General features: G+C 44.0%; 1 protein-coding gene across 11 annotated transcripts in view; it reads left to right on the forward strand.

The window, feature by feature from the left end:
- Positions 1 to 12,304, forward strand: part of LOC136675652 (discs large homolog 1-like protein) — a 105,558-nt gene that overhangs the window by 69,297 nt on the left and 23,957 nt on the right. For 5 of the 11 annotated variants that reach the window (XM_066652333.1, XM_066652323.1, XM_066652326.1 and 2 more), the window contains 7 exons: positions 1,923 to 2,021; positions 2,587 to 2,640; positions 4,732 to 4,782; positions 6,773 to 6,897; positions 7,944 to 8,113; positions 11,052 to 11,188; positions 11,679 to 11,823. In XM_066652333.1, coding sequence (XP_066508430.1) covers positions 1,923 to 2,021; positions 2,587 to 2,640; positions 4,732 to 4,782; positions 6,773 to 6,897; positions 7,944 to 8,113; positions 11,052 to 11,188; positions 11,679 to 11,823 — 781 coding nt within the window. The remainder of the gene's footprint in view (positions 1 to 1,922; positions 2,022 to 2,586; positions 2,641 to 4,731; positions 4,783 to 6,772; positions 6,898 to 7,943; positions 8,114 to 11,051; positions 11,189 to 11,678; positions 11,824 to 12,304) is intronic. The other 6 variants (XM_066652322.1, XM_066652325.1, XM_066652328.1 and 3 more) reach the window with 2 other exon arrangements.

The following is a 12,304-nucleotide window of genomic DNA, read 5'->3' on the forward strand; positions in this document are numbered from 1 at the left end:
GCATCACGTGCAGCTGATCCATAGCAGCTTATTTCATTCATGTTTATTTATGATGGTTATACAAGCCGTGTTTACACAGTCAAGTGTCTCTGTCCTGTAGTGCGTATCGATCAGGACGATGGCAAAGCTAACAGTGCTGTTGGAAAGCGAGTGATGTGCACAGGACGCTGTGACGTGGCTAAGCTCGGCTCAGTGACGAGGTCGCGACGCGTTTGGAGGAAAACAACATGTAAACAGTTTTCCGTATTAAAGCAAGCGGAGTCTCGGGACACTGGACCTGAGACGCTCGAGTGAACGTTCAGCTGAGGGAACTGAAGGAGAAAAGCTGCAAGATGTTTGTTTGAAGCCAAGAGAGTACAGCTAGCCCCCCTCCAACAGTGTCCAGTCACTCAGTTACTCAACGTTTAGGGTTCTCCTCCAAGCGCGATGAGCTCCAATTGTGTTTGTTTGTTTTTTGGAGGCAGGTTGAAAACGAGGTTGTAGAACTGATGTATCTTGGAGGAAGCATGTGAAAGCATTTGGCTAAACTTGGCACCACTGGCCACATGGCGTTATTTGTTGATTTTGTTTGTTTATTAAATTAAAGTAATAATAATACACGGTTTCTCCTGGAGAACACACTTTTCAAATGTGCAACTATTGCTTATTTGCTGAATTAAAATTAAACAACACAAATGACACATTTTATATTGTATGGGTTCCCCCCAAAATATATTTTATAAATTATATAATTTACAATATCAATAAGGCATATAATTTGTCCATCAGCACTATAGAGCATTAATATAATTGCAGGTCTTTGATCTTCTGTGTAGCGCTGTGTAGCTCTTACGGTCACATCCCGCTGCGTCCAGATGTCAGTCCTGAGTTGATGTTCTGTGGATTATGTCTGTGATGCTGTGCCTCGCTGAATTGGAATAAATGGAGCGTGTTTATATTTTTGATATGATGCTTGTAAATTTTCCTTATTTTCGTGCTTAAATTTTGAGTCTAAAGCAGATCCAAACGCTCAGCAGTTAATTCTACAATCACTCGCTCACTCAAACTTTTGTTCCAGGTGCCACATTTCTATCTGCTGCACACCTGCAGTATTTACAGACCTCCAAACAGCTGTATGCAGATGATGACTTTGTTGTTGTTGTGGGTTTTTTTTTCCTCCTCTCTCCCCTCCTCACTTCTGTAAGAGCTTCAACCTGATCAAAGTCATGGTGGATCTGGAGGCTACCAAGAATCATTGGGCGCAAGGCCAGTTAGTTACTTATTTTGAACATTTGAAACAGCTATTGTTTACTGTGTGGATCTGGAGGCCACCCACACACACACTGTGAAACCAGACCACTCAGAAACACAGGATGACACAGGATGAAACGAGTCGTTCTGATTCTGCTCCACTCCTGACGTCAAGTGCAGAGACTTAAGAATTGCCCTGCCCCCTCGCCGGCGTCTGTCCAATCACAGCACTGGACCCACCTTTATGTACGAGTTAAAACACAGACATGAGACACACGGAGAAGAAAGAGAACAGAGCGAAAACGGCTTAAAACCAGGGCTGCTTCCGTTCCTCGCTCCTCACTGCTGTGCGCTCGGGTCGGGGGGTGAACAGCGAGCGGCTCGTTATAATTTAAAGGAACGTGCGCTGGGGTTTGATCTGTGTGGATCTGTGTGGTTTCCCTTGTGGGAACGATGGAGAAAATGTTCCCTTTAATGGAAATGAAATAAAGGAGGGGGATTTGTCACTGGCCTGTTCAGACTACTCTTCCACACACTATGGGTAATACACATGTGGCATTTCACAGCTGGACACACACTGGGATTTACCTCTTATTCTCTCCCATCCCCCATGGGGCATGACCTCCTGTGCATTGCTGTTGTGTATATGTATGTGACCTGACCTTTTTCCCCCCTCCGTTGCTATTGTTTAGCAGACAGATGCCGCCCCTCCCTCCGCTCCCATAATCCCCGTGATCCCAATCTCGCCCGTCCCTGTGGATACCACTGTCATCCCTCCATCGACGTCACAGGTTTTTTGTGTTATTTTTTCCTTCATTTCCTCTTTTTCCCCCTCCCCTCTCTCTCTCCTCCCTCCCTTCTTTTCTGTTGGTCATTTTCTGTTGATCCCTTGCCCATAGCTCTGCTCTTTTGATGGGGGCAGTAGAGATTACCGGCCCAAGAGAGAATGGGCTGGAGTGCCCACACTTCACTAAAGCAGCGTCCTGTCATCAGAGGAAGTGGACAGACCCCTGGAGGAAGAGAGAGAGGGAGAGAGAAAGAGAAAGCAAGAGAGAGCAAAAAGAAAGAGGATTTAATTTAGGCTGTTTTCAGACGTAGAAGCATTCATGCTCCAGCACTGCATTTTCTGCAGCATAAAATGCGACGTACGTACGTATTCCTGGGCGTTCGGCCTTAATCTGCTGTGAATAACTGTGTATCGTCATGAGGAGAGTAAGTTCCCCTCGTCTTTGGAGGACGTCTTAGGGCCTGGTTTAGTTCTAGGGTCTGACAGAGGCAGGAGAGTGGGGTTGTTCTGGAGGAAAAGTGGGACCTAACGTGGAAATCTAACGGGACTGATTTTGCTCTTTTTTCCAGGCAAATCCACCCCCTGTTGTGGTCAACACGGAGAGTCTGGACTCAGCCCCATACGTGAGTATAACTCATAGCTCTTTATTTATGCTGCATTTGTACGTGAAGAAACTAGAGGCACCAGAATGAATCCAAATGCTCAGCTCCTGTTAATATTGTTCAGACGATGCACATATTCATGTTCCAGGGTCCAGTTAAGGGTCAGTATCTGACTGCAGTATTTATTTATTTATTTATTTAAGTTATTTTTTTTTTAAACATTTTTTTTCAAAATATTTGGTGTAATTTTTAATGTTTTTTTTTTCAGAAAAATATTTCTTCTTTATATTTTGTAAAAATGTAAGTCATTGAATGATTCCTGCAAAATAATTTTTTTTTTTTTTTTTTTTTTTTTTTTTAAGCAATATTTATATTGCAATTTAATTAACTTTTAGTTTATAAAAGTGATAGTCTGAGAATATCTACATTTTAAAGGGGGATATATTATGGAAAAAAAATTCCATAAGCACATTACTGTGTGTATCTGGACAACATCAACTCTCACACTGTGAAACAAGACACACTCGGTCAGTTTCCTGTGACTTAAGTTAGAAAACGAGGGATAAAACGAGTTGTTTTCATCCTGCTTCCCTTCTGACGTGAAGAACAGGGAAAACGAGAACAACAAAGAAAGAAAACGGCTAAAAAGCCAGAGCTTCTACTCCTCGCTCCTCACTGCTGTGCACTCGGGTCAGGGGTGAACAGTGAGCGGCTCATTATCATTAAAAGGAACAAGGTCATTCTCAACAGGGCTCTTGTAAACAATTGGAGACAGTTGCTGAGGGGTTTGATCCTTGTGGAGCTGTGGCCAAAGCATGACACATAGGTTTCATTGCTGTAACGCAGAGGGTTAGTCCTATGGTAGGGTCTTGTTCAGTTTGGTGGTAACCCAGTGTTGTGGGTGATGTGTCGCTCCAGTATTAATTTATCCCTCTAGTGCATGTGTGTTTTCTTACCCACCATTTCACACGCTATACTTTAGCCCTTTTCTGCTGAACCAGCAACTCACAGATTCTAAGGAGCATATGGAGCCCCCAGGGGCTTGGTGCCATTTTGTCTCTTATAATTGGGGTCTCTCTAATTAGCCTCCGTGGGGAAATTGTGCTCAGAAGGGAAAGGTGTGTGTAATCCCCTGAGGTTTGGCTTGTTTAGCGGAGCTTGCTTATGAAGCCAATTCTGACCCAGGACATTATCCTGTAGAAGCCTGAACCAAACACTAACCGTATCAACCACAGCCCTGATAGGATGATAGGTTCCTAAGGAAGGTGGGTTTAGTGTTGGACTGATATCAGCAGACAGCTGTGGAGAGTAGAACAGAGCACTGTGATCCAGTACTGTGATAAATCTGTCCTGAAATTTGGTTTTCTGTTTGCTTCGTCTTGTGCAGTGGGGGAAACCTATGGAGGCTTTTCCACTGAATGGTACCTACTCTATTCCACTATGCTCTGTCATTTGGTCCTGGTGCCTGGAACCGGGTTATTTTTATTTATTTATTTAGTATTTCTATTTTTTTTCCACTTGTTGTCAGAGACAGTTTTGAGCTACATTTCAGAGATGGAGCTGGGAAGTGAAAAACAGACCAGGGAGCAGGGGCCAAACAGCGAGTAGAGTCCAGAATTGTAGGAAGTGACCTAATAGACCACTGCTAGATGATGAGTACCTTAACATAGTGCTCAGTAAAACTCAGTAGCAGGAGGCTTTAATATCTGTAACAGAGAAATGGTCATCGCTCACCTCCTAGAGTTTAGACACCTTTCCCAGCTGTAACTCAAAAGCTCAGCGCACTGCGACACTGTCCGTGGTGCTGAAATAAAGCTGGACGTGCTCTGCCCTGGCTCTCCAGCGGCTGACCATTCTCTCCCTCACTCAGTTACATAATCAGCACAGAGCCAGCTCTCCCTCTGCCCGGGGTCAGAGCCATTACTTTGGCTTGTGATTGACATGTGGCAGATAAATGGTCGCTTTGGCTAACGTCAGTTCACACAAGGAGACAGTAGAGAGACTTTTAGAGACAGCAGCGTTCAGTGTGATGCATGCTGGGTAACGTAGTGAAGAAAGTACAGATGAACACTGACATGAACGTTAAATGCAATGATCTCTGTTTCCCTCCAGGTGAACGGCACCGAGGCAGACTATGAGTATGAGGAGATCACGCTGGAGAGGGTGAGTGTGTGTTTGTTTACTTGTTTGTTTACAGGTTGTTGTACTCAGCGCCCGAACGAGTGCAGGAGCCTTGAAGAGGTATTGATTGCTCCTCCTCCTCAGCAGTGTTCACAGCGTTGATGACTGATAGCAGAGTCTGGAAGACTGGGAATCGGACGATAGCTCTTCTGATCAAGTTTATTGGCAAGATGGACGTCCAGAGTAATGCCCCCTGAGATCAAAGTCAGGATTCGGCCTGTAATCCCCTCCCTCTTCCCATTCGATTACTGTAACGTGACATTGCACTTAACCCTTTGTAGTAGCAGCAAATTCCTCACAAAGAACAAAAGAGAGGAAATAATTAAATTTCAGATATACATTTGACATCAATTTTACTCAAATATCAACACTTTATAAACAAGTTATATCAATACTTTCAGATAATGGAAAAAACCAAGGAGCAGAGTATCGTCACCCAAGATCTCACTAATGATGTCAGTAATGATCAGTGATGACACTGAGTCCCTTTAAATTTGCCATATTTTATTATTATTATTATTATTATTATTACATTGTTATTAGTAATAGCTACATTGTAACAGCTCAATTGTGGCAACTACCTCAGTCTGTGAACATAAAACATAAAAACCCACTGAAGCTACACAGGTATGGGCCAGTGGATGGAGACACACTTGGCTTGGCTGCCGGACATTTGCTGTGGAACTACCATCATCTTCATCATCATCATCATCTTCCTCAACTTGATAGTGATTCTTAGGTTATAGTTCTGTAATGAAACCTTGGCCCCACTTGTTCTTGGCCGTTGTGGGTTAAATATTAATGGATTTAAAACGGAGCAGAGTGACCGTAATGAGTCCAGGTTTTGACGTGTTGACCCCTCACTCATTTCTTCCCAAGTCATCTCCCTATCACCACCCCCGACTCCTCCGAATGCGAGTCTCATAGTAATTAAAACGCCAGATGTCAGGGGCAGCCGAGCCCAACTCTCTCTCTCTCTCTCCGTGTCTCCTCTCTTTCTCTCTCTCTCTCTCTCTCTCTCTCTCTCTCCCTGTCTCCTCCTCTCTCTCTCTCCCTGTCTCCTCCTCTCTCTCTCTCTCTCTCTCTGTCTCCTCTCTCTCTCTCTCTCTCTCTGTCTCCTCCTCTATCTCTCGTTCTTCCTCTCTGTCTCCTTTTTTTCCCCCTTTCTGTTTCTACATCTCTGGCTCTGCCTCATTGTCTTGTTGTGACCCAAATTCAGCATCTAACTCTTTCCTTTTTTTCTCTTTCTTCCTCTCTCCCTCTTTCCCTCACCACCCTCTCTCTCTCTCTGAAGTGTGCATTATTAACTCAGCATAAATAAACAGTGCCGCTCTGGGCTGAATGTCACTAGCGCCCCCTAACGCCCCCACATCACACATCACTCTGAAGCTCTGGTGTTTCCTTTGGGCTCTGCTCTTGTTCTTGATTTCCCGGTTCTCTCCCAGTTCCACACTGGACACCCCCCCCTCCCCTCCCCCTCTCTGTCATTGTGTTTATGATATTATTCAAAAGAGCATCTGAACAGGAACAAGCCACGAATGGAGGAATCTAGGACAAGAATTCCAGCCTTCTGCTAAAAGCAGGAGACAGATGCCGTTTCCTAGATAAACTCGCTGCTGTTATTAACTCCTCGACACTGGAATTGGCATTGACTCGAGCGTTTGATCCCCTGATAATGCCACCGTTGTCCCTTCCGCTAATCACTCAGCGTGATGCTAGCCAACACAGGCTTCTTTCAGCTTGATGTAACAGTATTACCAGTAAGGGTTAGTGCTCTCCTCCAAGTGTGTTGAGCTGGGCTGTGTGTGCAGCTGTGTGTGTGTGTGTGTGTGTGTGTGAGAGAGAGAGAGAGTATTTGACATTAAATTACATAGTAAATGAATGCATTTTTTTAAAGTAATTTGTGTTTGCGAAGTGAAGTCTTTCTGCATGTGATATTCCACTTTAACCGCGTATCTCCCTGTGTGTCCAGGGTAATTCGGGGCTGGGCTTCAGCATCGCGGGGGGCACAGATAACCCCCACATAGGAGAAGACCCCAGCATCTTCATCACCAAGGTCATCCCAGGGGGCGCTGCAGCACAGGACGGGAGACTTCGGTTAGTACCTGCCTCCCACGAGCTGCACTTGGAACATTGCTGTGGGGTTTGATGGCGTTATTGAGGTCAGATACCGGTGCTGGATGGTGGCTTCCTCCTAATGATGACAGAGATCTACACGAGCTGGGGATGTGTTACACATTGGCAAATTATTGGCAGTGAAAAGTATAAAATTTCATCTGAGAATGCCTGCAGACACCCTGGGGTGTGTGTGTGTGTGTAAGTACGCTGTCAGAGGCTCATTAAAGCTGCAGGAGAGCTGTGGACAGTGCTGACATTGATGAGAGTGTGACAGCAGTGCAGTGATAGACAGACTGTGTGCGCTTTGTTAAGCAGAGTTTTTTTATTTTTACTGGCAATGTGCAGTTTGATTAGTGATGTTTATGTATGTGTAGTGTTCTGTTCTGTTCCAGGAGTGTGTGTGTGTGGGTGTGATGATAAGAAAGATGTTAATCTGTTCTGTGGAAAGGCGCTGTGACCTGTCGTACACAGAAGTGGAGCAGTCCTTTACCGAACATTTTAATTGGATGGATTTGCCTTGGTTTGGTGTAAATGAGATTATTGTGTGTGTGTGTGTGTGCGTGCAGTACTGTGCAGAGGCCCTTTGTCACCTGCTCTGTATGCCCCTCAAAATGTTGTAGATTGCTGTTAATGCAGGGAGTGAATTCAGGTCTGTGCCAGGTGTCTTTGCGCGGCGGTGTTCCCTGAGTGACACCCCTCTGGAATGAGCTGGAGTTGCATTTGTGATCCAGACCTAATCGTCCAAAATCAGAACCCCATCTCACTGTTGCACTTGTGACTGAAAGCCTTCAAATCTTCACAGCAGAGTTCCAGCATCTAGTGTAGCGCCTCCCCAGAAGAGTCAAAGCTTATCAGAAATGGTGTTGTAAGTGAATGGCTAGACTTCTCCCTCTTCTGTCTAGACAGTCAACGCTGAACATTACCCCCTAGTGGAGTGTCTTATTGGGATTCTCTGAGCAGGAGGATGCTTTAAAAAATATTGTTTATTTATGAAAAAGAGGTTTGTGTTCTGATGTCCCCTGCAGTGTGAATGATGTGATCCTGCGCGTGAATGATGTGGACGTTCGGGACGTGACCCACAGTAAAGCCGTGGAGGCGCTGAAGGAGGCCGGCTCTTTGGTCAGACTCTACATCAGAAGAAGAAAGTCCGTCTCTGAGAAAGTGGTGGAGATCAAACTGGTTAAAGGGCCCAAAGGTACAGTAGAATCTCAGCAGCGCCTCTGCTGGTGTGACTGAGTTTTATAACGCTGCGTAAACAACAGAGTAGAATACAGATATTACTTGTTTTTTTTTGTTTGTTTGTTTTTTTACGATAAAATGTTAAGGCTTTTAATTAGTTGCTTTTTATTAGTTTACTACGGTTCACTGAAATGTATTATTTGCCGTGAAGTCCATGCCGTTTGGCCGTTCGTTCTCGTAGGCAACCGTCTGGGTCGTGACCGTAAATATTCAGATTGCCTATGTCCTATGCTTGTAACTGGAGGCTTCCACTAGAGGGCAGACCAGAAAACAGATGCAGGTAATTGCAGACTTTGCTCTGACACAGACTGTCTTCAAAACGTACTGCTGAGTGCCTGCACTGCCCCCTACTGTTTACACATGTACTGAACCTTATGTTTTGTGCTTATTTACAAGTTTCATACACACCCTGCGCACCAAACAGAGAAGGGATACGCGAGGCAGCCATCATGCGTAAGCAAACGCATATCAGTCAAACAGTCGTCTGAGCTGAAACACACTAAACCTTCAGCTAGAATGGACGGGGCTAAGCTGTTGTGGTCTTATTAGAAGATAATGTTGGTCGTCATGGTTGCACAGAAACCGCAGACCTATTAGGAGTCTTTCCCAGGGACTCATTGGTGAACTTATTACCTGAGCTGGGAATCGAACCCCAGTCTGGTCTGCGGCATTGGGGACAGTTAACCAATACACAACACCAGGGCTTGTCGCTTAAGGGAAGAAAATGTGTTTTTTTCATGATATGGGCCCTGTTTGATGTGTGCATTTGCTGTTTTCCTCATCTCTGCCTCCTCAGAGGGAGCGGGACATATTTCCCTGTTGTTCTGCAGTGTTTTTCCTCATTTGTTCCTAATCCTCAGTGTAATGCAGTGAAGGAAGCAGCAGTAAATAACTTCCTGGGATTAAAATCGGTCCAAGGCAAAGACAGCACCCCCTCCCCCCAATCACAAGCAGGGACTTTTTTGTGTTATTTTATTTTATTTTTTTCTTGGTTCTCCTAGTCAAGGAGATTGCTGCATGCAGGTCCTACAGTCTTCCTCCATCAACTGAGCCTACTGTTGCCATGACTACCATTTCCCCTCCCCATTCTCATTTGCGCTTTGGCTCTCTGGTTCCTTGATGACAGCGGCGTGTCTTATTTTCGGAGGATTACGAAGGCTGTTGCGTTATCACGATTGCCAGATTGTTTCGGATTTTAGCGTTCCGGGGCTAAAAATGACGTGCGCGGTAGACAGACATCGACAGACTTTGTGGTCAGGGCTGCAGATGTGTCCAGATGTGATACAGATGCGTTGTGTGCCCTTTAAGTCATAACTCAGTTGATCAATTAAACCTTGTTTTATATTTGCTGACATTGGGAGGTCATGTAACAAAACAACGGAAATGGGTCCTTATAGTGTCTGTAAGTTCAGTTAGTGTCTGTTGTTCTTATGTAGTTACGTGTAATAATGTGTATTAACATAAGCTGTAATTCTAACAGTGTAAGATCTGTAACTGTGAATACAAGTAACTCTTGTTGCATTTCGTCGCTGTCAAATTAAAGGCATGTATCTCTGAATATATCAGAAAGAAACAAGAAAAAAAGAGAAACTAGGCAAGCCTAGTTTTGCCGGACCACCATTAGCCGTCTAGTCACAGGAGTGTTTCTGGCATGTGTGTATGATCATGGGAAGCCTGTTATTTTCTGTTCATACAAAGCTACAAAACTGAAGCACCGTGTTGAGACGACATTACAGCCACTCGTTACCAGAAAGCAACAAGATAACATTTAAGTTTTGGAACATTTTTAAAACCAAGCACCTTTACATTTTATCAACGAAGTAATCTACACTTGATGAAGGAACAGGGCATCGCTGGGAACTAGATATTTATTACTGACTTACATTTCTATAAGGGTCTGACTGATGAAACAGTGCTGTCACTAATTCACAGACTCGTTTATTTTGAGTAGCACCTTGCTCTGGTGTTCTGGCTTTAATAATATCGAGATTTCATCTGTTTTTGTGTAAAGTTAAACAAACAGTGCAGATGTAATTTACCCGTTAGTAACGGTGAGGTGTGTCCGTGTATTTGTGTCATTATAGGGACTGACAAGATGACTTTGTTTGTTAAATATATTTTAGAAAACAAAAGGCTGTGTCACAAACATTCTCCAAACATAAAGAAGAGACTGTGATAAATATTACCTCAACAATGTTCAACACGTTTCTGTTCGAGGCTCCAGTAAAACACTGAGCTGCACCGCGGTGGATGGTGGACCTACAGCGCTGAAGCGGCGCGAGTGTGTCCCAATTCAGCTCTGAACTCTCTGACCCCTTGAACATATGAACAAGCATCAGCATTTTAGGTCCCAAGAAAGAGTCCTTATCCAGGGAAAAGGGGACCTCTGTCCACCGCAGAACGGTTCCGAATTTAGTTTACGAACTGGAATGTGAAATATGGCTGAACCTAACAACACACGGTGTAGTGGCGCCTCCTTAAGTTCTCTCTGTGAAATACGGCTGAATTAGCAGTTCCTATTCACGCGTGCGCGTTTCAACATCAGGTGTCAGTCAATAACTTACTTCAATAGAAGTGAATGTAAAACGATGTTATTCCAAGTAATTTTGGAGCCTTTCTGTTGGTCCATTCATCATTGTGTTTAAATGATATAGTAAACTAATAATCAGCAAAAATGGAGATACATGTTTTTAATTGGACAGCAGCAATATGTAATTAATGTTTAAATATACAGTTTTTAGACGTGCAGTATACAATGTGACCTCAAATACAAGTAAAAGAATAATAAAACAAATGGTGCATCAGTTTGCAAGATATATATTTACCATTTTTTGTGGAAATGTTATCCATCATCCCAACCACCTCCCCCCTGTTTTTGTGTTGCTTTGTCCCAGGACTTGGCTTCAGTATAGCTGGGGGCGTAGGGAACCAGCACATCCCGGGGGACAACAGCATCTACGTCACCAAGATCATTGAAGGAGGAGCTGCACACAAAGACGGGAGGCTGCAGATAGGAGACAAACTTTTGGCTGTAGGGGCATTTTGTGTAACATTTCAACAAATGTAGATGTGCATAATCACTGTAGGTGTGTTCTTACAGTAAAGCCACAATGTCACTAGAGAGTGCAGGACCCTATTGCATGGCTCAGATGGGCTTTTTTTTCCTGGCACTTTAGAGTCACCATGGCCAAATCAGCAGTACGTGAATTCACCTGTCGCTTCACCGAGCCTGAATTCACCATGACATATCCCTCAAAAATGTATTTGCCCTACATTTCTCAGGCGTAAAATCAAAAACTGCTGTGAATTCCATTAAATGAATGGGATTTCACTCAGATTTTACTAATGTCTAGTGTTCCCATTGATTAAGTGGACAGCAGAATGAAAATGTATATTATATATGAATTAAAAATGCTCAGTCTAATACAGTACAGTCAGTTCTTTTAGTTATATATCACAAGGCAGCTACGCCTAGCAGTGTATTATGCAATCTGAAGAGTGTGTGTGTGTGTGTTTTTCAGGTGAACAGCACCCCTCTGGAGGAGGTGACCCATGAGCATGCCGTGACTGCCTTGAAAAACACGACAGACGTGGTCTACTTGAAAGTGGCTAAACCCAACAGTGTCTTCATGAACGACAACTTTGCTCCTCCAGATATCACCAACTGTGAGTGACACCAAAGTCCTGCGTTTTTTTTTTTGTTTGTTTGTTTTTTAACCAAAGACCCTGTAGTAAAGTCTGTCCACCCTGCCACGAGCTCAGAGCCTCCCCAGAGCAGACACTTCCCCTTCATGCCAAACTGAGCTCATCTCTCTCTGAACGAAGGGAGTTCAGTGGAAGAGTGTAATTTCTTTAACTTTTACAGCACTGTCTTGAGGTTAAGGGAGGCAGATTGTAATGGTTTCCCTCCTGCCTCCTGAAGTTACGTAGTGCAGTTTCTGCTGTGCAACACCAGAGGCATTATTCTCCCTGTTATAGCTCAGTGAAGCATCACAATGATTTTGAAGCTGTTTATGGTAAAATCACTACCTAGTAGGGTTGGGCCAATAACGATAATATCGTATACCGCGGTATTTTAAAATATGGACGGTAGCTCAGAATGAGGGCGGTGTTTTTGACGTGTGTGTTGTGTCAAATTTCTGTTGTG

This window comes from Hoplias malabaricus, chromosome X1 (assembly GCF_029633855.1).
Source record: "Hoplias malabaricus isolate fHopMal1 chromosome X1, fHopMal1.hap1, whole genome shotgun sequence".
Lineage (NCBI taxonomy): Eukaryota > Metazoa > Chordata > Actinopteri > Characiformes > Erythrinidae > Hoplias > Hoplias malabaricus.